We start from the raw sequence: 26,820 nt of genomic DNA, 5'->3' as shown, positions 1-26,820 counted from the left end.
CAGCTTATAATACCTGCTTGCACAGCTCCATTCGTTGCAGGTACTTTGAAATGCCGAAAAATTACACTCTGCCCTTTACCTATGACATCCTACAAAAACCAAGTGGCTTTTGTGCACTTATGAGAAGACAGTTTGACATTTTAGATTATTTCATCATCAGCACTCCGTTCAGGCAGATGCCACACACTGCAGGAATCACTCGTTGTAAGTGAAGCTTTGATGGTGAATGTCATTAAAAGGTGTGTAGAGGATCTCAGTGATGAATGCCGCCCGCAGAAGTCAGTCAAGGTGGCAAGAAACGCTGGCTTACACACCACGAAGCTCTGCACAGGAGCATGTGTGTATTATATAAACTGGCTTGCACGTGTACCCTCATGTACATATGGGTCATTCCACACCGAACGTCTCAGTCATTTTGGCGACCATCTCAAATGGGATAAAAAAAAATATGATTTCTTGCATGGAAAACCATAAATTGCTACAATATTTTGTAGAGAAAAAATTTTTCTCACACACATATTAAGTAATGAAAGAAACCTGAAAAATCCACACAGATGGAAGATTTGTATAATGGATAAATCCATAAGATGAAAAGATTTCTGAGAGATCCGTATGCATTGTCTTTATAGCTTCGTGCTACAAACAAGTGGATGACAACTTATTCCTCTCATTAACATTCCCACACCTGACTGCATAACTGATTTGTAATGCAAGGTAATATGACACATGCACCAATTCTCACGAAAGCCTATCTGGCATTGGTATAAGGGATGTACACATGCCATTGGGGACAGATGGTTAGAGCACTATTCCATCGTGCTCCCTGGGAGTTCACAGTTCAGTCCCAGAGTCAGACACATATTGAGTCGGTTCTTCTATTTTCTGCATGTGAGATATTTGGCATGACTGAGCGATGAAGCATCAATTCTCCCTCAAACACACCCAGACAGTGTTTTTAAATAAAGTAGAATAATTTAGCCAATACAGTGCTAAAAGAGAGCCATGCCAACTTTTACGTTTCGAAGTTAGAAAGCCATATTGGGAATGTTACCTTATTGACATCATCAATACATGAATGGGACATTTCCACCATGTCCAAAAACAACAGAAGCACTGTAATTATGCAGATAAGTGAGCACTCTACCAAGTTCTCTACCAAAGAATGGTCCTTAAACAGAATAAAATCAGGGGTGACACTCAGCTCTACTAAAGTTACGTCCACGTCCAAGAGAGAAGTTAGGCTAACTTACTCTTCTCCATGAGATGGTTGGCGGCGGATGGCCTTTGCCTTCACAAGGCATGGTGACCTCTGTGTTTCTCGGCTGCTGGTACAGCTCCTTGGGCTTCACCGAGAACATGGGTGGCTCTGCATGTACCCATTTGTCTTTTTATTGAAAGGCCATAAAATCACACGGATGCAGAAAAGAAGTGGTAATGGAAGCAAGAGAGGTGCAAACAAAAGGGATTGTATTTTTTGTAGCACTTTCAAATGGAGCTTAAAAGTAATTCAGTAGAGTCAATACAAGGAATGCAAGCTGTACTGCATGAAGCATTAGGTCGATGGGAAAATGCCACCGCCACTATACACATTGCGATAACAACTGATCAGAGCTGTGGATGGAAAATGTGTTTACAGGAATGCTTGATGTGTACAGTCGTGGCCAAATGAAACGAGAACAAGAAATTGCAAAGCTTGTGCTCTAAATGACATGAAAAATGTTAGTGTATTATAACTCTCACAGACATAGTTTGTTTTCTGAAAACTGAACTGGGCTGTGACATAGCCAACTTTAATTCATCTAACACAAGTTATAATCCCACTTAAACTCTATAATCTCCATGTCCATTCATGTTCAATTAATATCAATGCTGGCTCACTAGCATCTATGACGATAGGTCACTAATTTAATGTTGATATGCCTGATGTCATCTAATTGGGAACAAGAGTGAGCCACTGACAGCACCCCAATTAATCCAAGTGCCATAAAATTTTACTTTGGCTAAATTTGTTGTAGTTGACTATCACACAGTGCTGATAAGCAACCTTTGCAAAGTTATACAGCTGGTAATTGTATGCTTTTCTTGTCAGCAGCCATTGAATAGCATCTGAGCAGACAACACATGCACCCAGTGGTTGTCACTAAGATACATGTCCAAGCAAGCTACCTCCAAGATTTTTAATCATGCTGAGAGTAGTCATAGGCACCACCTTGTCTTAAAGGTCATCAGTGCAGCGGTTTGGGCACGTTGGTATTCCATCTTGAAAAACTATGAGCGCACAGAACACACGGACGACAAAAAGACACACATATGCGCCTACGTGTGTGCATATGTGTGTCTTTTTGTCGTCCGTGTTTGTGCATATGTGTGTCTTTTTGTCATCCGTGTTTTCTGTGCGCTCATAGTTTTTCAAGATTAAAGGTCATGCTGAGTAGCTGTGCTTTCTAGATCGTGCATCACTCCTGGTGAACAAGAATGGGGGCGTTTTTCTCAGTTTCGCTATCAAGAATGTTTTTTTTTTTTAGCTTTCAGTGACGCTTCTGCTTGCGTTTAAAATTACTAGTTTTGCATTTAAGTGCCTCTGTATCTATGCTGGGTACTGACACAAAAAATTTGGCCTCGCGTTTTTTTGCTGCAGTGTGTTGCTGGGGGCCTGTTAGTCATAACACGGCACATCGTTTGCTGTAGCGCACAACAGATAATTAATTACAGGCTCCTCATTACCAACCAGTGTCAGTTTCGGTTCCAAAAACGACAAGCCTCTGGGTGCAACTATCACCACCTAGCGGGTGCAGCACTCAATCATGACAGCACACAGAACTGTGATGCACTTCCGTGCGGTTCGCGAGCAGCTGCCGAGAAGTAGGCTGCTGGAGCGAACGCGGCAAAAAAAGCATGGCGGCTGTGACATCACCATAACTTGTTGCAGCGTGGTCACGTGAAGGATGTAGGGGGTCCCGAAGGGTCCCTTTTGAGGGTGTCAGTAGCGCGAGGATGTTGATCACTCACGCAAACTTCAAAATTCATTTAAAATAACTTCCAAGCTATATTCGCTGTTGGTATTTTGCAGATGATATACGCATGTTCACCGGAATCGATCCCACAGGCTATCTCGGCCGCGAAATATTGTGTCAGTACCCCTTTAACTAGGCTTTTTATACAGCCCGAAATGTCATTACAGTTAGACTTTATGAAGCGATACTTTTTACACCGAAGCTGTCCTAGGCTATCCTTTGTTGTAGTAGTAGTAGTCGGCGTCCACAAAAACCATTGGCTGAGCCAGCAGGTCACATGATTTCGCTTTGACCAATCAGGAGTAAGCGTGCACATTTAAAATATAGCAGTAGATTCACGACATCATGAGGCATCCACTGAAACACCATTGGCTTAGCCAGCAGGTCACGTGATCTTGCTTTGACCAATCACAATCAGGTGTAAGCACATGCACGTCAAATCTAGCAGCGAATTCACAGCATTACACTCAAAACTCGATATAACGAACCGGGACATAACGAATTATCGGGTATAACGAAGGAATTGAAGAATAGCCTTGGTAATAGATACAGTGGTTCGAATATACGCTTATAACGAATTTTCGAATATAGTGAAGTTATTTTCGTGTCAAATGCAACTTTTTTAAGTGTATGTGATCTCACTAGCCAAACATAGACTCATGCACTTCCCTACCCACACGTGATCTCACTAGCTGATTGTATAGACTCGTTCATATAAACGTTGACTCCGACCTGCGAGCTCGTGAAGCTGAAGCAATTCGCCAGCGGAGAGCCGAAGACTCCAAAATGCAAACACGCAAAGCTGCGGCAACACAGCAACAAAGGGTTGCCACCATTACCGAGGGCAGCAAGGGCCATTGCAAGGAATGCCACAAAGGGGATAATCATGCATAGACAGTTTTGCTGTACATCTATCTTGACAGATTGGATGGGCCGTAGATTTTTTTCTTTAACACTGTCTGCAACAGTCTTTGGTTGCTACCTTGCTTCTTGTCACCACGTCACATGACCAGATGTATTTTCCTGAGGTCCTGAGAGCAACAGAGGCTTCTGCATGCAGCAGTACTCACCCCGTACAAGTACTTCCATAACAGCTGAAGACCCTCCCGTGGAGTGGATGTTGAAGGGGGAGCATAGGTAGCGCCCCTGGTGCTCGTACGACACACGTTGAAAGAAGAGCGAGCCGTTGCTCAGGTTGACAACACCATTGAGGGCATTGGCCTCAAAGGGCCGGTTGTCCTTGAACCAGGTGACAAACTGAATTGGTGGATTGGCTTGGATGTAGCAGCGCACTACTCCAGATAGGTTCAGGGGCATGTACTGGAAGGCTGGCGTGAAGTTCACCCTTGCTGGGTCTGCGCACCAAATGGTAGGCAGCAGAGGTAAGAAGCAAGGTGATAACACTAGGCAACGGATGGTTCTGTCTCAATCATGCTTGACTGGCACAAGTTGCAGTTTTCATTACACTACATGAAGTCCGAGAGACAGTAATTGCTGTCTGCAAACCAGCAATGGAGAAAAGCGTATCAAAAACATGGCACAGTTGCTTCAAAGCACCAGTTCTGCACAATGAATACCTTAGGCAAACCTTGTCCAATGGTTCCAAAGGTAAGACAAATTAAGGATTCATTATAAGGGAGAACAACACCAGATGCACTATGAAAGCTTATTACAGCGGAACCTGAGTTTGAATGTTTTCAGCACTGTACTCACACTCAATGTTGAGGTAGGCAGTCGCAGACTCAGGTTGGCCAATGCCATTTGAGATTTCACAGGTATAGAAGCCCGAGTCATCCGCTGCGGTGGGGTTTATGAACAGTGTACCATCCTGGCGTACAAGCGTGCGTGTTTGCAGCCAGGTCAACTTAGAAATCTCCACACCATTGTAGAACCAGCGGTGAGTGATGTTGGAAGGCAATGCACGTGCTTCGCATACAAACTCAGCAAAGTTTCCCTCCAGCTTGGTCAGGTTCTGTGGAGGGGTTGTAATCACTGCAGGACCTGTCAGACAAACAACACATTATTTAGCATTAATTTCTTTTTTTAAGAGCTTAGAGCAAACATTCCAGTTATAACCAGAGAATAGGTTTTCTAACGCTAAAAATATGGATTCTAAGTGCCTAAAACAGGCATTTCAATCTTAATTGAAGTCAAGGGTCAGACTAAATCCATGATAGAGTGATAAGCGCAACTTCACATGAAATTGCACTTACTCACTTTATCATGGGTGCTAACCAAAAAGCCTGCCAATGTGTTTTAACCATCTACAAGATGATTCTCTGCCAAACTAACAGTTATTGGAAATCAGTTCTGCGGAATCCCGCGAGGTGGCGGAAGGGTTAAGAAAGGGAAAATGGACAACCACCCGTTTGTAGCACGAAGCCACAAGAAAATCCATACGGATTTCTCAGAAAATAAAGCCTCTTAGTCGCCAAAAAATTCGTCGTGCTCCTTTTGGCTTCGTGCTACAAATGGGTGGTTGTCTATTTTCCCTTTCTCAAACTAACACTGTCACCATGATAAAGGCTTACAACATTTGTCTAAAAATAAACTAGAATATCTTCCTTTTTCTCACTGCTCATTTTGAAAGTAAAAGGAACACACCCGCCACGATGACCTTGGCAAGCGCTGAGTCGCTGCCCTCTGAGTTGCGAGCCATGCAAGTATAGTCGCCCACGTCCGTCTGGCGCAGGTTGGAGATGCGCAGCTCTGTTGGGTGGATCTGGATGTTGGTGCTCTCTTCCAGGGGAAGGTTGTCCTGCATTGAGGAGGTGCACATATTATTTCGCTGCTCCAGCTAATCAGCAGCAAATCTGGGATATCCTTCACACCCAACACTGGCCCAACACTCAGTGGGTAACAAAGAAGCTCGACAGGAGTCCAAGTAATTGTACACCACCCTATGGTGATGAAACACCATTTAGCATGGCGGTATGGTATTAGAGAACAAACGTGATAAAGCATACTGTTCCAATTAATAGGTACAGGAAGTTTTAGGCATGACATGCAATCATAAAATGAATAACTTATGGTTATTCGAGCAATATATTAACGGTGCAGAGACCTGGAAAAACCTCTGATGACAGGTAAGAAGTAAGTGGCACAAGCAGATTTCAAGCTCAAAATGAGCTTCATTGATTCAGCACAAGAGTAGCTGGTAAGCTCTTTCATCCTGTAGACATGACATAGGCTGATGTGATGATGATGATGAGTCAGCAATTGTAATATAGCTCAATTTTCATAGTTTTCTTGTTAGTGTATTTAAACCAGACAATGAATGGGCATACATAAAAGCTGAATGACTTTTATGGGAATAAATTAAAGAAAATCTGTTGTTATCGCAGTGCTTCAAAGTAGTGCATGGTTATTAGATAATTAAAAAACTTTAATGTTAACCTTTTCCTAAGAGCTCATCTCATATGTGTTCTACAGTGTTCCAGTACACAAAGAAAATAAGCTTTATTTTGGGTGCCCTGAGGTTTGTACATATTTTACTAAGGTTCATAGTACAAGATTTCAAATTCATGCAAAGAAAGAAAAGGGGGGAGGGGGCAATGTCATTCTAATAATTAAGGAGAATGAATTCTGCATGCTGAAGCATTTTTCTACCAATTATCGATCTTTTCAATCAATAATAGTGCTCTAGCACCTTTCGTATTTCTGATAAAAAATGTGTACTGAACATACAGCTTTAAGCTTAACAAAAGGCTGACAACCAAGCTCACCTTGTACCATATGATGGTGGGAGGCGGAGTGCCTTCAGCCTCGCAGGGAAGCACCACCGATTCGCCCACCTTCACATAGATGATCTGTTCCGGCTTGGACTTGAAGTGTGGTGGGGCTGCACATGCCAAAGCTCATACAGTCAATAAATATGTGCAAAAGCACATCTTAAATAGCAACAGCTTAACTGAGTTTATATAGTCCTTTCCACCTCAGTCAGAGCTAAGAAAGGCTGATTCATAGCGAATGAATAACAGTCCGAAAAGACAAAAACGTAAAGTCAACACCATAGGTCGGCAACCTCACTTATGAGTCAACTCACTCAGACTCAGATCGAGCCGCGAGTCTGAGTCTGAGTGAGTCCGGATGAGCAATATTTTGTTGAGTTTGAGTCGAGTGAGCCTGGTTGAGAAAAATCTTAGTGAGTCTGAGTCCGAGTGAGTCCAGTTGAGGAAAATTTTGGTGAGTCTGAGTCCAAGTGAGCCCTAAGTGCAAAATATATTTCTTGAGTGAGTCTGAGTGAGCTCCACACTTTTTTGACGACCTATGGTTCTATCTACACAACTTCAGCATTACTATCAGCCTTATGTCGGCTCACGTTTATACTTCCATCGACTCACACATACTTCAAAGCAGTAGCGTTCATACGCCAGCTCAGTATTTATTGATAAGGGCATGAGTTACGGTGAGGGGAGTGGAGCAGGTTGACCTCCCCCCGCAAACTCTTTCAGAGGAAGTTCTTGATAAAAAATATTCTGTGTGAGGCACTTCTTTCAATAAAAATGTCCTTACTGGATTGCAACCACTGATAACTCATATTTGAAGGTACGAGATCAAAAGGCGCCAAGTAGAGCACCAATTATGCAAGATATTGGTGTTAAAGAGCACTGACACCATGGTCGATAAAGCCAATCACACGATAACGGACTCATGAGTCGACTCACTCATACTCAGACAGAGTCATGAGTCTGAGTCTGAGTGAGTCCGAGTGAGTATTATTTTGGTGAGTTTAAACCGAGTGAGTCCGGCTGAGAAAAATTTCAGTGAGTCTGAGTCTGGGTGAGTCCGATTGAGGGAAATTTTGGTGAGTCTGAGTCCAAGTGAGCTCCAAGGTCAAAATATGTTTCATGAGTGAGTTAGAGTGAGCTCAACATTTTTTGCCGACCTATGATCAACACACACACATGCTGCACGCAGCGCATGTGTGTTACCTTCATGTCTTTGTCTTTTTGCCTTCCAGTTGGTCTTTTTCGTCGTCCAGTATAAATCTGCACCAACTAGACTACCAACAAGCGTTAACAAGAAACTTGGCACATTCTTCCACACAGTACACACAATTTTCACAATTGTAAAGCTTGCTTTCCTGTGATGCAGCTTGCCCAAGTAATGGCAGCATAGTAATTTCTGCAAGCAGCATGCGCAGGTGCAGTTTGCTTGCTCTATGACGCAGCTCTCGTGATGTAAACATGCATTAAAGACAGCCTTCAGCATGTGCAGCTAGAACTTTGTCTTCATTTCAACCATGAAAGATGCCACTATTAGCTGCACGAATATGCAGTGCAGAAAAGTGCACATGTGAATTATGAAAAGGTTCGATTGCCTTTGAGAATACAGATTAGCGAATGCAACTAAAGACCACATGTCACAATGTGTGAGCTAGCCCACAGCTGCACCATGTTCTTGGATCACAGACTAATAAAAGGGACACTATAGCAAAACACTGAATCAATCTAGACTGATAAATTATTCTTTGAAAGCTACACTGCCATTAATTTCATCATCATTGGTTTATTAGTAAAAAAGAAAATGAAGGTCAAAGTTTCATTTTTAGGTTTGCGTTGAGATCTCTGCATATGAACATCAGTGTGATGTCGCGAATGTCAGGGAGCTTTTTTCACATTTTCCCATATTGGCTCAACAAATTTTCCTGAAACTTGTCATAGTGAGTTTCTGGCCCCCTCAAATGGCAATAAACTTCACTTTTGCCAATAAAGAAGAATGTGGGCGCTGGCTTGGTATTAAAGCTCATGTTAGAGGATCCTGTAACTAACGATAACAAGATGCATATGCTGCTCATTTTGAAACTTGTCAAGTATTAAAATTTTGTTTTCATATTGCCTTCAGCATAAGTGAAGATGATCCTCAATTGCTGCAGCAAGACGACTACACTTAGAGAGTCACTGAAAGACGGAAAAATAAAAACCACACACCAAGTACGTCGAGGTAGATCCAAGTTCCATTGCGAATGGTTTCCCGGTTGAGGAAGAAGACCTTGCACTCATACCAGCCCTTGTCTGACTCGCGCACATTTGTTAGGTTCAGTGACGACTGGCCCGAAAGAGAAATGCGTTCTTTGTAGTCATCGGCCGCATGTGGTGGGTATCCATCGTACCTGCATGAGTCACATCAGAAAAATGGGTTTTTCATGCCTCCATTCCCGATTAGGAAAAAAGCTGACACAGCTTTTGTGGACAGAAGTGAAAGTGTTTAATGACAGAAAAAAAAAACGCACTTAACGAATGGAGTGTGCATAAGAGAGCTTGTAGTAATTATGCTGAATAATATAACTAGGGGTGTGCGAATATTCGAAATTTCGCATATTTTTCGAATAGTGTTTGCTATTCGATTCGATTCGCACTGAAATTTTACTATTCTAACTATTCGAACTTCCCAAAAACAAATGCAGTCAACGTCCGGTTGAAAGTGACCCCTTCAGATTTTTAATGTGCTTCACCTCATTACATTCTCGTATTGCGGCAAAGCTGCCTTTCAAGTTCCGTTACGGTCGAACTTAGCCAAGAGACAAAATCCAATTGAAAATGGTCCCTAGATTTTCAATATGCTTCACCTCATCACACCCCGGTGTTGCGGCAAAGCTGCCTTTCAAGCTCCGTTACGGTTGAACTTTGCCAAGAGACAGTCAACGTCCGATTGAAAGTGGTCTCTAGATTTTCAATATGCTTCACCTCATCACACCCCCGTATTGCGGCAAAGCTGCCTTTCAAGCTCCGCTACGGTTGCAAATGTATTAACTCAAGAAAACGCTGGTTCCAACATGGAGATGAAAGATGTGGCAGAGTTGGGGGCTCAATTAATGCTGTTTTGGACCTGAAATTTGGGCAGGAAGTCCGAAAAATCGGACGCCGAAGCTTTTTAGCATCCAAAATTTCAGATGTTCTTATATATCGACGTCTACGAGGCAGATTTGGAACTCCGGACTTGAAGGGAGCACACCCTTGTCCGCCACATCAGTTGGCCTTCCACAGCAGTTGAAAGAGGAGGAGAGGCTGAGGAAATGGCATCTCTGCCTATCACGTGTAAAGTGTTGTCGGCAACACTTTGGTTGCACCAAATCATGTACATAAATACAATTCGGCCTCTACATTGCCTCACTCTTGATAAGAAAGACAACTATGAAATATGACCCCACCAGCGCTTCATCAACCTAGCGAAAAGAAACACTTTCATGTTGCGATCTCACAAGAACATACTTAGGGATTCTCTGCAACTTTTTCTGTAATTTCACTTCGAATTATTCGAAAAATGTTTGAGAAATATTCGAAAATTATACGAAATTATTCGATTCGATTTGCACTCAATCTTTATTATTCAAATTTGCTTCACACCCAAAATTTTGCTATTCACACAGCTCTAAATATAACTGAATAATATAACTGTGTGTAAGGAGCTGAGCATTTATAGTTGATAGTAAGCATCAGCGATGTCTCGTGTTAAGCACCTCCTCTAGCTTTGCTTTGGAATATACAATCAAATTAAGATCACAAGGCTGGACTGAGAACAGATATACCAGCTGGGTGATGGACAGTAAATTTGCAGAGGCCTTACTGCAGTTCCTGAACGATGCAGAGTTTGAAGGTTTTATTTAAATTTAGTTTTTTTTTTTCCACAAGCCTTGCAGACAACGTTCCCCTCCAAAAAGATGCACGATTAAGAGGTTACTATCAAGCTGTGTGCCTTTTGTACTGAAAGGAAGCAAGAAAAATTACAAGACATGCAGGAAGCATAAAACACACAGGCTCCCATTCCTATCACACATTTACTATACATATACTTTTTTCTTTTTTCTTTTTTTCTCGAAAAGTTAAAAAGAAAAGGCTGCATCTTTTAGTAGCAGGTGCAATGAGAAAACATGCATGCCAGCACCCTCAAATGGAAGTGCTCACAAATATGTGCTGAAATTCTCACAAGATGCATCTGTGGAACACTGTACACTTTCATGCATCAAACCTCACACAATCCAGGTAGCCAAATGACCACTTTATTCCAATCCACCTTTCTCTTTACTTAAATTTGCCCAGTACCTCACTTTTTATGATTTCTACATAAATGGAAAAAGAAATAATGCCATTACCATGACATGATCATTGTCACTGTTACCATTTTTCTGCTGTTATCACACACAAACACTTGTGCCACACGCACAACTGCTCAGCTAATACAAATATTTTGGTCCACCATGGTAACCCCAAACCTTAAACAGAACCCATAATGATGCTTAATTAATAGGCAGCCACCTGCAAGATGTTTTACAAAGCATTGGTTCCCGTAGTGCATATCTGGGATATGTCTAATTTTTTAGTGCGACCAGCACAAATTTGTGCATTTGCTTTAGAGCCGCAACATGGTAACATGTACACATGGCAAGCTACATATAATATAAAAAAGTGGGCACATACCAGATGTAAATGGGTATCTTGTGGTCCTTTTTGTGCCACTGGACAAGATAGGGCACAGGCATGCCATCTGGGTACTCGAAGGGGCAGTGCAAGATCACATCCTGCCCCAGCAGAGCTGTCATGTGCTCCGGCTCCTGTGATGGCATCCCAGATGCATCTGCAACAGACACATACAAGCAGCACCGTGAGCAGGCATGTCAGAAGAAAAAAATTACGATGGATGGCAGACGTCTTCCGTGAAACTTACGCTGCCACACTTACCCTGACAAGATAATCGACCTTTTAGAAAAACGAAGGCGTTGGGAGCCTGCCCTTACAGCTCATCATCAGAAGAAGCCACACAAGCGTTACTACAGTACATCATTGCAACAGACTTGAGTGCCCAGCTGTAGATATGCTGCATTTTGACCACTGTGAATTTGAACAGTTTACACTTGTGCCTCCCCCTCTCTCTCTCTCATTCCTTTCCCCGCAACAAGGGTAGCAAACTGTTAACCCCTTGCTTTACTCCCGCCCCCCTCTCTATTTAGAAAACAGTGCCATAGTCCCAAGTGATTGCATTGAGGCGCTCCCATTTGCTTAGATTCCTGTGCTTTTTTTACGGCACTACCTTCCATTTTTGAATCTCATTATCACAAGCTTTTCAGGATCATACTAAACAAATTTCTCAGAATATGAAGCGTCCCTAAAAGTTTACTGTGCTATCTTTTTGTTTCCACTTTATGCAGAACTGTCACCAATCATCACCATGAGACTCAAGTGTCAGGTTGCGACCTTCTTTCTGCAGCATCAACAGTACTATTCAGATGGAAATGTATTATGTTAAAGCAGAACACATGCTGGTTATTTAACAATACATTCATGGCAACTTCCATGATAGATACTCTGTGCCAAATTTCAAAAGGAGGAGAACGTCCTTGCCTTCTTTTATTTTTTTTCCTACAACATAAAGACGTAACCTTTTCCATGGAACACAATATTCATGGCAATTCTGAATATATGACTATAATCAAATTGAAGTAAGTTTACTACTGAATTCGTGTATGAAAGAGTGTAGTTCAACACAATGTGTTGGCGGGCTAGTTGGTGTGAATCCATAGTGCTTTTTTAATGCGAAACATCACAAGACTTGTCTTGTGGTGTCGTTTCGCACTAAAAAAGCACTATGGAGTGTAATTCAAGATATACCTATTTGATTGCTGTCAAAATTATATATATATATATATATATTAATGAGAACTAACAGACAATAATGCCAAGGAAAGTATTGGAGACGTTATGTGTAATAATTGGAATATAAATGTGAAGAGAGTAAAGTGGACGAAAAGATAACTTGCCGCCGGCAGGGACCAAACCTGCGACCTTCGAATAACACGTCCGATGCTCTACCACTGAGCTACGGCGGCGGTCATCCCCCTGTCCACTTTATAGGGTATATATGGGCATTTAAACCTAGAAGTGTTAGTCGGCGCCGATCGCAGCCATGGCGGCGAGTGACTCTTTTTCTGCCTTTTTGGCGTCACATAGCACGTGATCGTTTGACGAGCTGGCAGCTGACCAATAATCCCACGTATACTACCTGAAGGCATCATGCCTGTCAGAACGTGACCCTTGCTATGAATCAAGGAAAGAAGATGGCTTTTAAGGGCTCGTTTTTCTTTGTTAGACACAATATTAATGAGAACTAACAGACAATAATGCCAAGGAAAGTATAGGAGATGTTATGTGTAATAATTGGAATATAAATGTGAAGAAAGTAAAGTGGACGAAAAGATAACTTGCCGCCGGCAGGGACCGACTTTACTTTCTTCACATTTATATTCCAATTATTACACATAACGTCTCCTATACTTTCCTTGGCATTATTGTCTGTTAGTTCTCATTAATATTGTGTCTAACAAAGGAAAACGAGCCCTTAAAAGCCATCTTCTTTCCTATATATATATATATATATATATATATATATATATATATATATATATATATATATATATGTGGAAGCGAGAAGTACGACGTACGTGAAATACTTTTGATAATCACAAACGTTTCGGCTGGCCCACCAGCCGAAACGTTTGCGATTATTAAAAGTGTTTCACGTACGTCGTACTTCTCGCTTCCATTTTACTACGGAGCCAGTGTGCTTCTTCCACCTCCACGTATGTATATATATATATATATATATACAAAAGGAACAAGAGGGTGAGTACAACGCACATTGAGTTGATTTTTCATGGTGTGTGTGTGTGTGTATTTATATATATATATATATATTCCCACACCCATAATATTAGAAAAGTGCCTCTCTTTTACTTTGTAGGGTTTATTATTTGTAATTTAACTTTTTGAGCAGGTCTAGTGATGCACAACACAAGCAAATGTTGTTGTTCTTTCTTTATATATATATATATATATATATATATATATATATATATATATATATATATATAATATATATATATATATATATATATATATATATATGGGTCATTCCATGCCAAATCACCCAGCGTTTTTCCCACCATCACAAATATGGCTGAAAAAATTTCCACGCTTTTCTTGAAGTTCAAAACTCGTTCTGCTCGTTTATTTCTGTTGCCAAAAATTTTCCCGCCTGTTTGTGAGAGTCTGTAGTTTTGCGCCGACTGAGCTAAAGGGCATCAAACAACAATTTTTTTCAAAGGGCGTTTATAGGATGCACTCAATAAAATGGTATTTTCGGCAAGCTAATGAAGTGATGTAACTGTAAAAATAATGACTTATTTATGTATATTGATTCTTCGAGGGCTTTTTGCACGAGCAATATTGAATAAAGTTGCAAAGTTTGATATTTTTTTCCAGGAACAAGGCAAACTCAAAGGGCAGAAATTAATTATATACTGGAAGCCTGTTCGACATACTACAAAATAAAAATAATTTAGTCGCTGAAGGTGTAGCAAATCGTCTGAAAAAAAAATTGCGAATTTAACTTTTTTTGATAAAAGCTCTGTATTCATCGTCAAAAAACTTGCCTTGGTGGTCGGACTAAAAATATGCACTATACTTCATTAGAAAGCTCTATGTATTAGCTGAACATAGACAAAGTTACAAAAGGGTATTATTTTTTTAACTTGAGAAATATTTTTTTGAAATTTTGTATCTCCACCAGCTTTTCGCCGACGTAACTCAAGCGGCATGAAGCACTCGCAAAGGCAATCTTCAGCCGATGCCCACTGACCTGGGATGCAGACGTCAAGCATGGTGCTGTCTATATATATATATATATATATATATATATATATCAGGATGATATCAATAAAATCAAACTCATTTCTCTAAAAAAAGAAACTCGGAAAGTAAAGGAAGTGTTACCTCTGTACCAAATCTAGCTCTATTACTCGTGAACAGATAATTAAGGGGCTAAAACCGTACCCATAACATAGGCAGAAATCTTTTTGTATGGCCACCATAAATATTCAAAGGACAGCAGCAGTCTAGTAAAACAGCATCGTGGCAATGGGAAGTGAAAAAGACAAACACTTCCTAGTATGCAGCACCCCGTCTGTTTTTGCCCTAGCATTGAAAATAAACACGAGCCATGATGCAATGTCCAAACATTGGCTATAGCTGCCCTATGACCTGAATTTCCCGCCCCACAAAGCATACACACGAATGATTGTCCACACATGGCTTGTATGCACACACGTGCACTCAAGAGGGGCAGGGTGGTGGAGTGCTATTATTAGTACTCTGGCACGAAGCAGCAGGCAGGGCTCAGCAAATGCTGCCATCTCCCTCCAAACTTGGAAAGAACAACCCATGGCAAAGTTTGGCAACTGAACCCACGTTAATAATCTCTTAGAAAGGCCCAATCTCTATTACATCTCATGTGTGATGTCATCAAATCACTTCCCATAGACCTTTCTCTTTTCTAGCTCATTTACTTTAGGCTGCAACAGAAAGAACACCACGTTATATTTGACAAAAAAAAACAGTGCAGGACGACACCTGTCAAGACAAACACAGCGTGCACTCTTCCCTTTTCCAGTGACTTCTTCCACTGCTTTTTCACCGATAGGTTCATACTTGCCAGCTTGCGTTCTAACCCTTTTAAGCAGCATGTGGCTTAAGAGGTATGCCACAGAAATCCACACATAAGTTAAGGGGGAAAGACCAGGGAAAGAGCAACACGCTGCGATGCACAACCACACCATAGAATGTGTAGAAGAGTACCTAGGTCAAGTACCCAACAGGGAAGCCTATTCATGTAAAATAAATTCACCGAAGAATAAGGACGGGCTGGTACACTTAGGTTAGACATTATCAATTCATGAATGGGGCAGCAACTTTGAGAATAACAAAGAAACTTGAGAAGAAGTTAAGAACTATGCATCATGCAATGAAACCAAAAATAATAGGAGTAACACTAAGAGATTGGAAGACAGCAGAGTGGATCAGAGAACAGGGGTAGCAGATATCCTAGTTGATATAAAGAGAAAGAAATGGACCTGGGCAGGTCACTGTGGTCATGAGAAGGGCAGACAACCAATGGTCAGGTATAGCAGTGAAGGACAACACCACTGGGTTATATGGAGTGACAAAATTAAGAAGTTCTCAGGCCTAAAATGTAATTAGCATGCACAGGACAGGAGCATAATTAGAAGCCTTCGTCTGGCAGTGGACATAAGGTCATAGGATTATGATGACGAGTATGATGCATAAAATTAAAATATCTACTGTGTCACTTGAGATAATAAATTAAAGTCTAGAAATTTCAACTAAATGAAATTCAATACTTCTGACTTATATTAAGTTGCGCTTTCTTGTGGCATCTTGAGTTGCCATTTGCTCCTTATATCTGATGTAAAACATAATTTTCTCGTAAGACATCTGAAAATGAAATTAGCATTAATATCATTGCATTGATCCTATTCCAGCTTTGTCTTCTGATACTATTTTTCAATCATTGTAGTTACAAAAACACAATATTAATGCATGGGAATAAGAGCCCACATTAAGTTCACATTTTGCTAAGGCAGCATTTTGCTAAAGCATGAGCAACTTTGGAGCTCATGATCGCTTGAATAATAGATTAATATCTGACTGACTAAACACAAATTAGGATTTGAACTGAAGAAATTATGAAAGTGCATGATAAGTTTAAACTAGCCTAATATGTAATATCTAAACTATACAGTGTTGGTTATCTCGTTGACAGGATCTGTTGTACTTAATTTTTAAAATTTATTTATTGATTTATTTCACAATACTGCAGGCCATAACATTTATGTATAAGCTAACAGTGTAGAAGATTATCCAAATATTAGGAACAAAAGTAAGTGCAATGATCTTTTTTTTTCTCACTCCCTTTCTGCATATTTATACATGTAACCATGTTACACCATGTAACCTCATGGTGCCCATGAAACCTCAAGGTTAAATTGAGTGCTACAATATAGCTAGTTCCGGAATGGCTGGCTGGCTGTCCAAGCCACTTATGCTTCTATATATATATATATATATATATATATATATATATATATATATATATATATATATATATATTGCAGGGAAGATGGTGTGAGTGAGAGAGAGCTGTACATTGTCACAGCATTAAAGGAAGCAACTTCAAATGTGTGAGAAGCTAAAGCTATTTCATAGAACATGTTGTTGGGCTAGTTGGTTCATGTTTGCAAAGTTGAGAAGCGCACTACTATAGTACAGGGCAGGACAGTGTTTCGTGTCTTATATTTGCCATCCTGTCCTCAGTTGTGCATTTCTCAAGTCTGCATGCTAAAGCTGCACTTACAATGGAACTACCAAGTGGTGCAGTGCACCGTGGTCACTCAGAAAAAAAACCTTGTTCTCCTTGTCTTTCACATATCCCTGGAAGTTCTTTTGTGTAATACAGAAATGGACAGTGCTGAAGGAGAGACACGCAGTGAATTCCAACCAGTTGTGTGTGAACCTTTGTCTTTTGAAGAGGGTTAGAATGATGTGTGACCAAAGCTATAATGAATGTTTTCTTATATACCTAGCTGTTCCAGTGCAGGCACATATGCATGTTTTAATTTACATTAATTACTACAGACAAAAATTTAATGCTGCACCCAGCTCTATAAGAACATGCTCACCATGTGAACTACCACCTTACTTCATTGTTTGACTGACATTAACAGAAATGAATGGTTGAATGAACGAAAGAATGAATAAATAAATGTATACTTGAATATGCAGAGATGAGTAAAACATATTTCATCGGTGAAGCACGACATGCTCTGCTCCCCTGATATGTGGAAGTTCTATTATATACTTTTGCCGTACGTACGAACGCCACAGGGAAAAGGGAACACTCCGATTTTCTTTTTTTTTTTTTGTCACTCTCTGAACGTGAGGACTGGCGCACGGGAAACGTAGTCCACGTACGCGCACAGGCGGCCTTATTCGTAGATCGATCGATACACGCAGTCAAAATATAATCTCCCGACAGACGCGGAATCCGACATGCCCGAGCCATCTGCCCGTACGCAAATCGTCGATATACGACATGCACACGGGGCGGGTTGGGCTGAATGCGACATATACATTGAGGATGAAACTCGCGCACACAAGTACGAGACATCGGAACGGCACGGACGCGAGCCTGCACGAGCCGTTCTTTTCCGCGCACCGAGGTAGCGCGTGGGAGGGTCGAGAACAATACGAGCTCCACAGTACATCTACGCGGGCGTCGGATGTCGGGCGTGGACAGCGAGGAGGCATGGCTTCGCGCGATATCCGAAAATCCTGAAGCATGCGCGATATCAGCGCACGCTCGAAAGGCGCATCGCCCGGCCGCAACTGCGGGCGTCGATCCGCCGCCGCGCGCTCTTCTCCAGCAGCACTGCATCGGATGCGGCATCATTCAGCGTGCGCACGCTGCCGCAACTCAACTTTGAACCACACCTTGATCCCACGGAGATCGAGGCGCGATCATGGTCTCTAAATCGCGGCGGTAACTTTGTCAGTCGCGGTAATGTGCAAACTAGAAGAGAAGACACAGCGTACACGCCACGCCGATGTCGCGAAAAGTGGTATCCGCCCTTTCCCTCTTCTGGATGGCGCCGACGCTCGATCGGCAAACATACGCGACCGCGCGTACCCGACCACAGGCCGCGCTTTCGATCCTGTTCCTACGGCGATACGATGCTCTCGTTCAGGGTGACCCGCGAACACAGCATTACGCCTTGCAAGATGCAAAAATAGCTTTTTTTGTTCTTTGATCTTTCTTTTTCGTTGTCTGTAGACTCTCGGTGTGTAAAAACCACTTATCGTACTGGAAGAGAACCGCATGATCACACGGGCACATCGTTCGATGAGATCGTGTATAGCGGTGAAGCGCGCTTGACGCTGCTGCAATCACCGCGATAGCGACACAAGAGTTCGCGCAGGGCAAAGCCGCGTAGTAAGCGCGACGCGGCGAAGAGCAGAAGTGAACGTCCCTTGCGTAGGTAGCGACGATCTAGCGGTCAGCGCCGTTTTGATAGCCGAAGTTGTAGGACCAGCAACGTCCAGTGGAGAAACAGGTTCGAAAGGAGACGCGAGCGCGCGTCCCCGCCCCCGTGGAGAAAGCGCAGCGAAACCACACGCAGCAAGCCCGCGGTTATTCAGCCCCAAGCGACTCTCGTCGACGCCTGCCCCTGTTTCTCTCGGAGCTCAACGGAGATGCTTCCGGGCGCGACGGAGACCCGAGGGCCAAGAGCGCGGTTCTGGTCTCGAGGTGTGCGCCCAGCGCCGCGGGTAGGCTTAGCGCGCTGACCGGCCATCAAGATGTGACAGGAGAGAGCGAGCGTCGCGGCCTTACCTGACTGGGGGCTCCGTAGGCAGAGGAGAAGAGCCACTAGTAGGCATGGTTGCTTCACAATCATCTCATCGGGATTGTTGGACCGTAGACGAACGTTCTTCGTACGTATTCCAGTGGGAAAGAAATCGCGCTACGCGCAGCCTTTTTTCAGAGACAACACCAGTCGCATTTTCAACATTTTGCCGGGAGACTCTCGACGGAGTCCACAAACCGCAACGCTTCCTCGACGGCCAATCGCAGCACGCTTAACAGGAGAAGCTACGAGTGGCTGTGCGGACCAATAGGAGAGCGGCTACCATCGGAGCCGCCCGCGCGACTGCGCTAGCGCTAGCGGAGCACGAGTGAAAAACACAGGTTTCGGTTGCCGTTTTTTGGTGGCTCGTTTGTCATTTCACACGTTGTTCGAGCTTAGTCGTGCTCTTGCGCTGGCTAGTTTAATGATTAACACTTCTGATGGAACTGGCGTACCTCCAAGCGACAACCAAAAGTAGTCACTGAAGGGTCACAGCACTCTTGGCGTGTCCGTGCACCTCGCTGTGTTTGCTTTCGCTTTTCCCGATTTTCGCGTGTTCCGAGTCTGAGCTTGCGTGAACCCGTCCATTTGCTATGACCACGATTGCTCTTCTTGCTTGCTTTGTGCCCCAGTGAAAGAATATAGCCTTCCCCTACGTGTGCGGAAAGATCGCAGACCGCTCTCGAAGAGAGGAGACACCCACGATTTTCATGTAGCGTACTTTCCCGCACGACACCGGCGCGACAATCAAATGGGAGCTCCGCGATGTCGTTCAAGTGCACGCTTTAATTTGAAAAAAGAAAAAAAGAGAAAAGTAAGTTCGCTTCTCGCGTACGTGCGCGGCGCAGACGTGTTCGCCAGCTGCATAATATATCATTCCTTTCATCTCGTCGAATCTGGATAATTGCGTGCCCTGAATGAGAACTTGTGAATCGAGAGGAATTGTGTATTATACTCGGCACAGTTCACCCTGACTGTCCCGGCACGTCCATCGTCACTGAATTAAGTTACGTTTAAGTTGACGACACTGAAAAGTGAGACATAAATATTATTATCTTTTTTTTTGCGTAATATTCGTGCGGAGGCCACCTATAGAACAAACATATAATGAAGAGAGAACGTGAAGCGATGATGGCGTGCAGGCTTAACTGGAAAGTGCTGGCTCTCCTGAGAAGTGAAAGTTCACAACATACAGCCGTGTTGAGAAGGTTTTGCTTCATGAATATATCAGGGTGTTCCTTCTGGATGCTCGGTCTGCGGGATCTAGCTTCCCCTCTTTATTGCGGCTGTACTCTTTTTTTTTTTTTTAGTATACATTTCCACTAGTGCAACACAAGAACATGAATCCACGTAGTGTGTAAGTATGGCGCGCCACAGTCAACTTTACCGATAGAAAAAAAAAATTGTAATAATGAGATTTGTCCATTGCCACGAGCTCACAGGTTCGATTCGCGGCTTTGGAGGCCGCATTTTGTGAAAGTCGGTATGTTGAAACATTTGTATACGGGGCTTCGGATACACGTCAAAGAAGCCTAGTTGATTAAAATTAATCTAGAGCCCGCCATCACGGCGTCTCTCTCGTCTCTCTGCCACAATATAGATTTTCAAACCTTAATTAATGCAGCAACTGCAATCTGCCCTCTTTGTGAAGCGGTTAAATAGCATCCCTGACTGTGCATCAATCTTTGTCCAAATCACAACTCCCACGTAGCCCAGTACGCACCACTCCCACCCTTCCGAAGTTCATGCGTTGACCGCTACATCTGGCCTGTCATGCTCGGGCAGTGTCACCGGTTCTCAAATTTTGTAATCCACGCCTGCTCGAGTCAAATACACTATGCGTATATAGAGATGGGGAGCCTGGCACCGCCAAGATTCCGCCGCAGTTTTCCCACTGTGTGCACCAGGGAAACTGGCCGTGTCGAACAAACACTTTCCTTTTCCTTGCCGTCTATCTGCCTCTGGCACGTGCACCCGTACAACACGGACTGCCTAACATCCGGGTCGGCCGTAAGCGGTGGTCTTCTTCCAATGTTTCTTTCTGTTGCAGATTAAGCAGTAAGCGCGTCGGCGATGTCAACCTGTTTAGAAACGAGGGCGATAAGGGAAAAGTGCTGTCGGAAGGAAAGCGCCTCTTCAGAAACGTGCAGCGAGATGCCCAAAAAGGAAAAAAAAAGAAAAAAATAACCTACAGCGAGGCAGAGTGCTGGTAGTATAGATACGCGGAAAGTGGATCAGAATGCGCCACATATTCTGCCGCTAGTGTCGTCGCACTGTACTATCGTACGCACGTATGGGCAAAGTTATATGTGTACGGATGTCCCGACTGTCTAACAAAGTTTCTTTTTCTTCCATTTGAGTCTTCTCTTATTTACATGCGGCGATTATAAATCAATGCTGCATTCTATATATCCAGAAAATTCGCAATATAGACCTGCAGATACACATTTAGAAAGGTTGAAGAGGGATATCCGTACAAACAACCTGAACAGAAATATCCATAGGAAACACGCAAATGAAGAAGTGACTTTAGGTAATGCTTTGAATACTTCTTATGAAAAACAATATAACTGACAAACGTTTGAGAGCAGCGTGATAATAAATTACAAATAGCAGGGATGTGTACAGGCGACGTATGTTGTCTGTCTTCCTATTACACAGTGCTGTCACGTCTAACGTCATCGTTAGTCGAATTGCTTGTTGAAATTTTAATTAATTTTCTCATTAACCAAGTAATTCCCACACAAAAAGATATGTTGGTTGCAGAGAAAAACTAATGATCGAACAGACCTCACAGTTGTATTTGTTGTACCTGTTCTGTTTGTTTTTTTTCCTGTCTTTGAGCTTGACTATAATGTAACTGGGACGTACCGTATATGTAGTATCACAAGAGTGCGCACAAGGAGGGGAAACCCCCCTCCACCCCGACAGTTTTCAATTTTGCATGTGTATTTACACGCACACACGAACGTATACACATAGGGTGGTTGAAGCTGCTCCCCCCTTCTCCCCCACCCACCCTCCACCAAAAAATTTGGCTACGCCCCTGACGGCCACTTAGATCTTTTACGATAATGGCGGCGGTGACCCGTGATGTTGCTTCGGAAAGCCGGGGACCAAAGGCAAACCGTGGTGAGAAGCACCGCTTCATTTTCATTGTTGCCTCCATTGCGAAGCTTCACAAGGGTGGTAATTCGCTAGTTGGTTGTTCATGATCGTGAAAAACAGCGCAGAAAACAACGGACGAACACAAAAAGAGGCAAACGAGCTTGTCCTAAAAAAAAGATGATTTTTTTTTTTTCGGACACGACAAATTGGGAAAGGGGCGAGCTGCGGTGAAGCTTCGCTCCCCGCCTATGTGTATAGTATATCAAATGGGCTATGCAACGGGGTGTTTAGTTGCAGCATCGAATAATGAAAAATTCCCCGCTGAGTGTACGCATGCACATGCCATTACCAACGAGGCAGCACAAATTACACTGAGCGTAATTTGTGGAGCATCTTGTTCATTTTCCCCTTTCTGATCTCGTGTACAATGCTCGTTGTCCCGAGGAAATGAAATTACGCGGAGGACAGCGCTGAGTGGAACACGACTCGGCGCTAAAATGGTCTAGCAGCCGTGTTTGTAGCGTGTGTAAAGTGATGTTGGCTACGCCTGGAGGCGGCTCGCACAGTTTTGTCGCGCACTGCTGAGCCCCAGGCATGCAGTGACGCGTAGATACCTTCATGCATCTCTTTTACAGCAGGAAAAACGACTGTGCGCTGTCACTTGCGAAGCGAAATTTGAAAACCGCTGTGCGAAAGAAAACACTAAAGAAAGAAGAACGAAAAAAAAAAGTTCTTTCCCTATTTCCTTGACCTCTCCTTAGCGTACAGGGCTAGGTGACAAGCTCTCTCGGGGAATTATGTCGTACAGTCGCAATTATTTTTTTCGTACTTATCTGTTCTCTCTCGATCCTTTCAAACCCGCGTTTTGTTGACGTATTCGTGCTTTAGGCTATCGTACATATCGGCTTTGTTTGGTTGTCTTGTGAGTTGCTCCTTTTATCATGCTTTGGACTGTTTCCGTTCACTACCAAATGGCGCGCAGATTAGTTCCAATCAGGCCCGTAGCCAGAGGGGGGGGGGGGGGGGGGCGCCCCCCCCCCCCCCGAAATTTTTATGATACATATGGTGTTTTACTCAAAATAAATAATGAAAATGGGCGTTTTTCTCAAATAGTCAAGGTTTTCAGCAAGTGCCCCCCCCCCCCCCGGAAAAAAAATCCTGGCTACGGGCCTGGTTCCAGTGCTACCGCTTGCGTTCAGTGTGAGCTGCAACGCGGTGTACGTGGTCGAGGGTGCCCCAACGCACGAAAAAGTGGACGAAACGGAGATACCGTTCCAATTTACTAGCACTTTTATAATTACCACTTTGTGCGTCTGTGCCGCCACGCAGTATTTGGGGCCCGTGGACGTAGAATATTATTTCGGAAGGCGCAGGGAAGGGATCCGACCCATCTCCTACTCTTGCTGGCTACGCCTACTTTGGACCTCTTTAGCGACGGACACCATGTTGCAGCTTATATTGCAAACGCGACTGAACCTTTTGAAGTGTGAGATATATGTTCACAACGAACTGGACACATGAGGACAGTATCAGCCAGTGGGTTAGCCAAGGGGTGGTTTGGGGGGAAATTTCTGTCTACGCCCCTGATATGGCGCTTCCGTTTGTATAATCTGGGCATTCTCCCTGATTATTTGTGAATGTATGTTCATTGGTGCCGGTTTTATTCAAGATAGAAGTCTCACTCGCTGAGCCCCCTATCCGGCTGCTTCAAACAAGGGTGCACGGCTCGTGAGTGTGAGGGGGCCTCGGTGTAGGCGCACATCCGTGTTATGCAGCGTCATGCGCTAGGCCGCGCAAGCTCCGCCGAAGAGGCCCCCGTGGGCGCGTGCCGCACCTGCCGCGGGGCGAACATGCATGATACGCACCCAGCACCCCGGAGTGGTGGGGCCTCGTTTCAGCCGCAACGTGACGTGTGTCCGCCTCCTCCCTTTCCCTGCGTACGCAGTGGGAGATTTCGTGCCGCAGACGCCGCCGCTGTGAACGCGATCTCGTTGGTGACTCGGCTTTGAAGGTTGCGACGGCACGGGAAGGAAGTCCGGCGAAAGGTCGGTCCCTGCTCATTGTCCGTCGACACAGAGGCGGAAGGAGACGCGTGCATGCTGAATCACGGCTGCTCGTATAATTAGTAAAAGGAGGAACACAACCAGACTATGAAAGCGAACGAACCCTAAAAATAGAGCGCCACAGAACTTAAAAACGGCCGCTTTCATGGCATACGTCCGCACTATGAAGCCACGCATATGGCACCACCCCTGCTGAAAATTGACCCTTCGAGTGATTTCAACTTGGGGCGCCGGGGGAACACTGGTCCCCCCCCCCCCCATCACCCTCAAATTTTCGCCTCCGCCCTGAAGGAGCGGCAGACATCAATTGCAGCGATCTAGTGACATGGAGTTGCGCAAATTATACCGATTGTATAACTCCGCCTCAAAAATTCACCGCCGCTGTGAAGTGAACAGACGGGTGCAAACTCGGATACATTATAAAGCCCTTTTATGCTTCAATGAAGAAAAGAAGTGGAAGTTTTTTAAGGGCTCGTTTTTCTTTGTTATACACAATATTATGCTTCAAATAACTATAGGCATGTGCAGGGTTACCCCTTTTTTTGAGGGGGGGGGGTGATTCCCCCCCCCCCCCTTCCAGTTGGTCGAGTTCGAAAGAAAACAAGCTTCGCAGTGGATGCAAAAATGAAAATGGAGCGATAACGTGTTTTCCACAACGGCGTGCGTTTGGTCCCCGCCTTTCCGGGGTATGAGTGGGCAGTAATCAGCTCTTGGAATGCAACATCAGTGGTACTCGGCCGCCATCATCGTCAAAAACCTGCATGGACATAACCTTACACTTAGCACAATGACAGGAGAGGTCCGACTGAGTAAAGGCAGAGTCTGGTAAAGGTATGGGGGAGACTTGGCGCCCCCCGCCTATGACTAGATCAGAGAAGTTCCAGGCGGTTTCGATCACATCCGCCCGCTGCCCTCGTTAGAATCTTTCGCGGAGTGCAAAAAAGCATCGCGCGCATGTACTGTATCACGTTTTGGCGTATCGTCGGCATACGAATGTTGGTCTCTATTACGTACAGTATGTGCGTGTTTTCATGTCGAATAATAATAAGAGTGTACGGCGGATGTCTTGGTCGTGCACATGGGGAGCTGCGTGAGAAAGGCGGTCTGTGCAGACGAGGCGACGGCCGAGCAGCATCCGATGTTCTCACGGGCGTGGGAAATACGAGCCAATGCATCTGGCACCAGGCTCAACACCGGCAGTGCGTGTGCGGGCGGCAAAAAAGGATGCACTTGCAGGAGCTTTCCGGTCAGCTCCATTGTTATATATTATTTATTTTTGCGCGTCTTGTTATCAACTTTGCGGTAGCGGAAATCTTAGAATCCGAACGATTGCGACAAAAGAAGAAATAAAGTATGTCACCGACGACTACGATAGCTCCCTAATGAGAAGAAATTTGAACGCCATGACGGGACGTGGCCACAAACTTATTCGAGGGAAAGGGTGGAGGTTCGATCTGAGCGTGTTCGTATGTGCGCGCGTGTGTATGCACGTATGAAATGTAAAGGTTTCGGGGGGGGGGGGGTGGAAGCCCCCCTAACCCCCCACCCCCCGCTTCGCCACTGGCCGCGGCAGACGCAGTCATTCCACCGGTTTTGTCGCGCGCGTATTCGCCTACGTCGCGTCGTCGGCGAAGCAGCGCTTGTGCAGTGGGTCTGAAGCTAATGTCAGCGCTTTGTTTTTAAACATGAAATGCTTTTAGCTCTAGTTGGCGACCTTCAAGTGACCTTGAGCCAAAAGCCAGAGCCGTTACCGGACATCGTTGCGAGGAAAGATTGTCTGGGCTACTACTGACAAGTAAAAAGAATGCAGTGTCTGGCACCCAACCCTTCGTACAGGACCGCATCACCTTCGTGTGCCGCTTCGCAAGGGACCCGAAGGTGAAACATTGAATCAGTCGATCAGCCATCACAGATTAATTACAAGAAATACTGACTCGTCTTTTTGCGTATTGTGGCCACATTGGTTCAATGAAATTTTCTTAATCCTGGTATATGTTAATACATTAGGTCCCTTACAGTCTATTGTGTAAACAATTTTTACAAACTATTACGTAGGCACTAGCAGATGCCGTCAAAATCTATGACGTCACGGCGCGGTAGTGCGAAATTTTCAAGGAGGCGTCGCCATCTACCCGCATTTCATTTCTGCACGTTTTTTCGCTTACCAAGTCTTCCCGCGGCAAGAGTGTGCTTTCGGTATGGTGAAACTAATTCACTAGTACGAGAAAGATCAGTGCTCCTTAGTGTCCCTTTAAATGCCAGAAAAAATCGCGCCGCAGCATGTACTCCGCCACAAACAATTGGATCTGTTTTAGAATGCCCTCAATAATTAAAAAAAAAAGGAAACCGCTCGCACTTTGCCCTAAAGTGAACATTAAAAATT

At 44.0% G+C, this 26,820-nt stretch overlaps 1 protein-coding gene and 1 non-coding gene across 6 annotated transcripts in view; both read right to left on the bottom strand.

Moving 5' to 3' along the window:
* Window positions 1–19,495, bottom strand: part of LOC119393253 (protein turtle) — a 62,199-nt gene extending 42,704 nt beyond the window's left edge. For all 5 annotated transcript variants that reach the window (XM_037660178.2, XM_037660179.2, XM_037660181.2 and 2 more), the window contains exons 1-8: window positions 19,254–19,495; window positions 11,435–11,591; window positions 8,948–9,129; window positions 6,740–6,855; window positions 5,619–5,772; window positions 4,728–5,015; window positions 4,085–4,369; window positions 1,251–1,366 (exon numbers count right to left, since the gene is read on the bottom strand). In XM_037660178.2, coding sequence (XP_037516106.1) covers window positions 1,251–1,366; window positions 4,085–4,369; window positions 4,728–5,015; window positions 5,619–5,772; window positions 6,740–6,855; window positions 8,948–9,129; window positions 11,435–11,591; window positions 19,254–19,317 — 1,362 coding nt within the window. In that variant the 5' untranslated portion in view covers window positions 19,318–19,495. The remainder of the gene's footprint in view (window positions 1–1,250; window positions 1,367–4,084; window positions 4,370–4,727; window positions 5,016–5,618; window positions 5,773–6,739; window positions 6,856–8,947; window positions 9,130–11,434; window positions 11,592–19,253) is intronic.
* On the bottom strand, window positions 12,769–12,840 carry Trnat-ugu (transfer RNA threonine (anticodon UGU)). Its single transcript has one exon. It is a non-coding gene; the product is annotated as a tRNA-Thr (tRNA).
* Window positions 19,496–26,820: the final 7,325 nt, after the last annotated feature.

The sequence above is a fragment of the Rhipicephalus sanguineus genome, chromosome 5 (assembly GCF_013339695.2).
Source record: "Rhipicephalus sanguineus isolate Rsan-2018 chromosome 5, BIME_Rsan_1.4, whole genome shotgun sequence".
Classification (NCBI taxonomy): Eukaryota; Metazoa; Arthropoda; class Arachnida; order Ixodida; family Ixodidae; genus Rhipicephalus; species Rhipicephalus sanguineus.
Note: the sequence above shows the minus strand (reverse complement) of the source record. Positions and strands in the feature narration are given on the sequence as shown.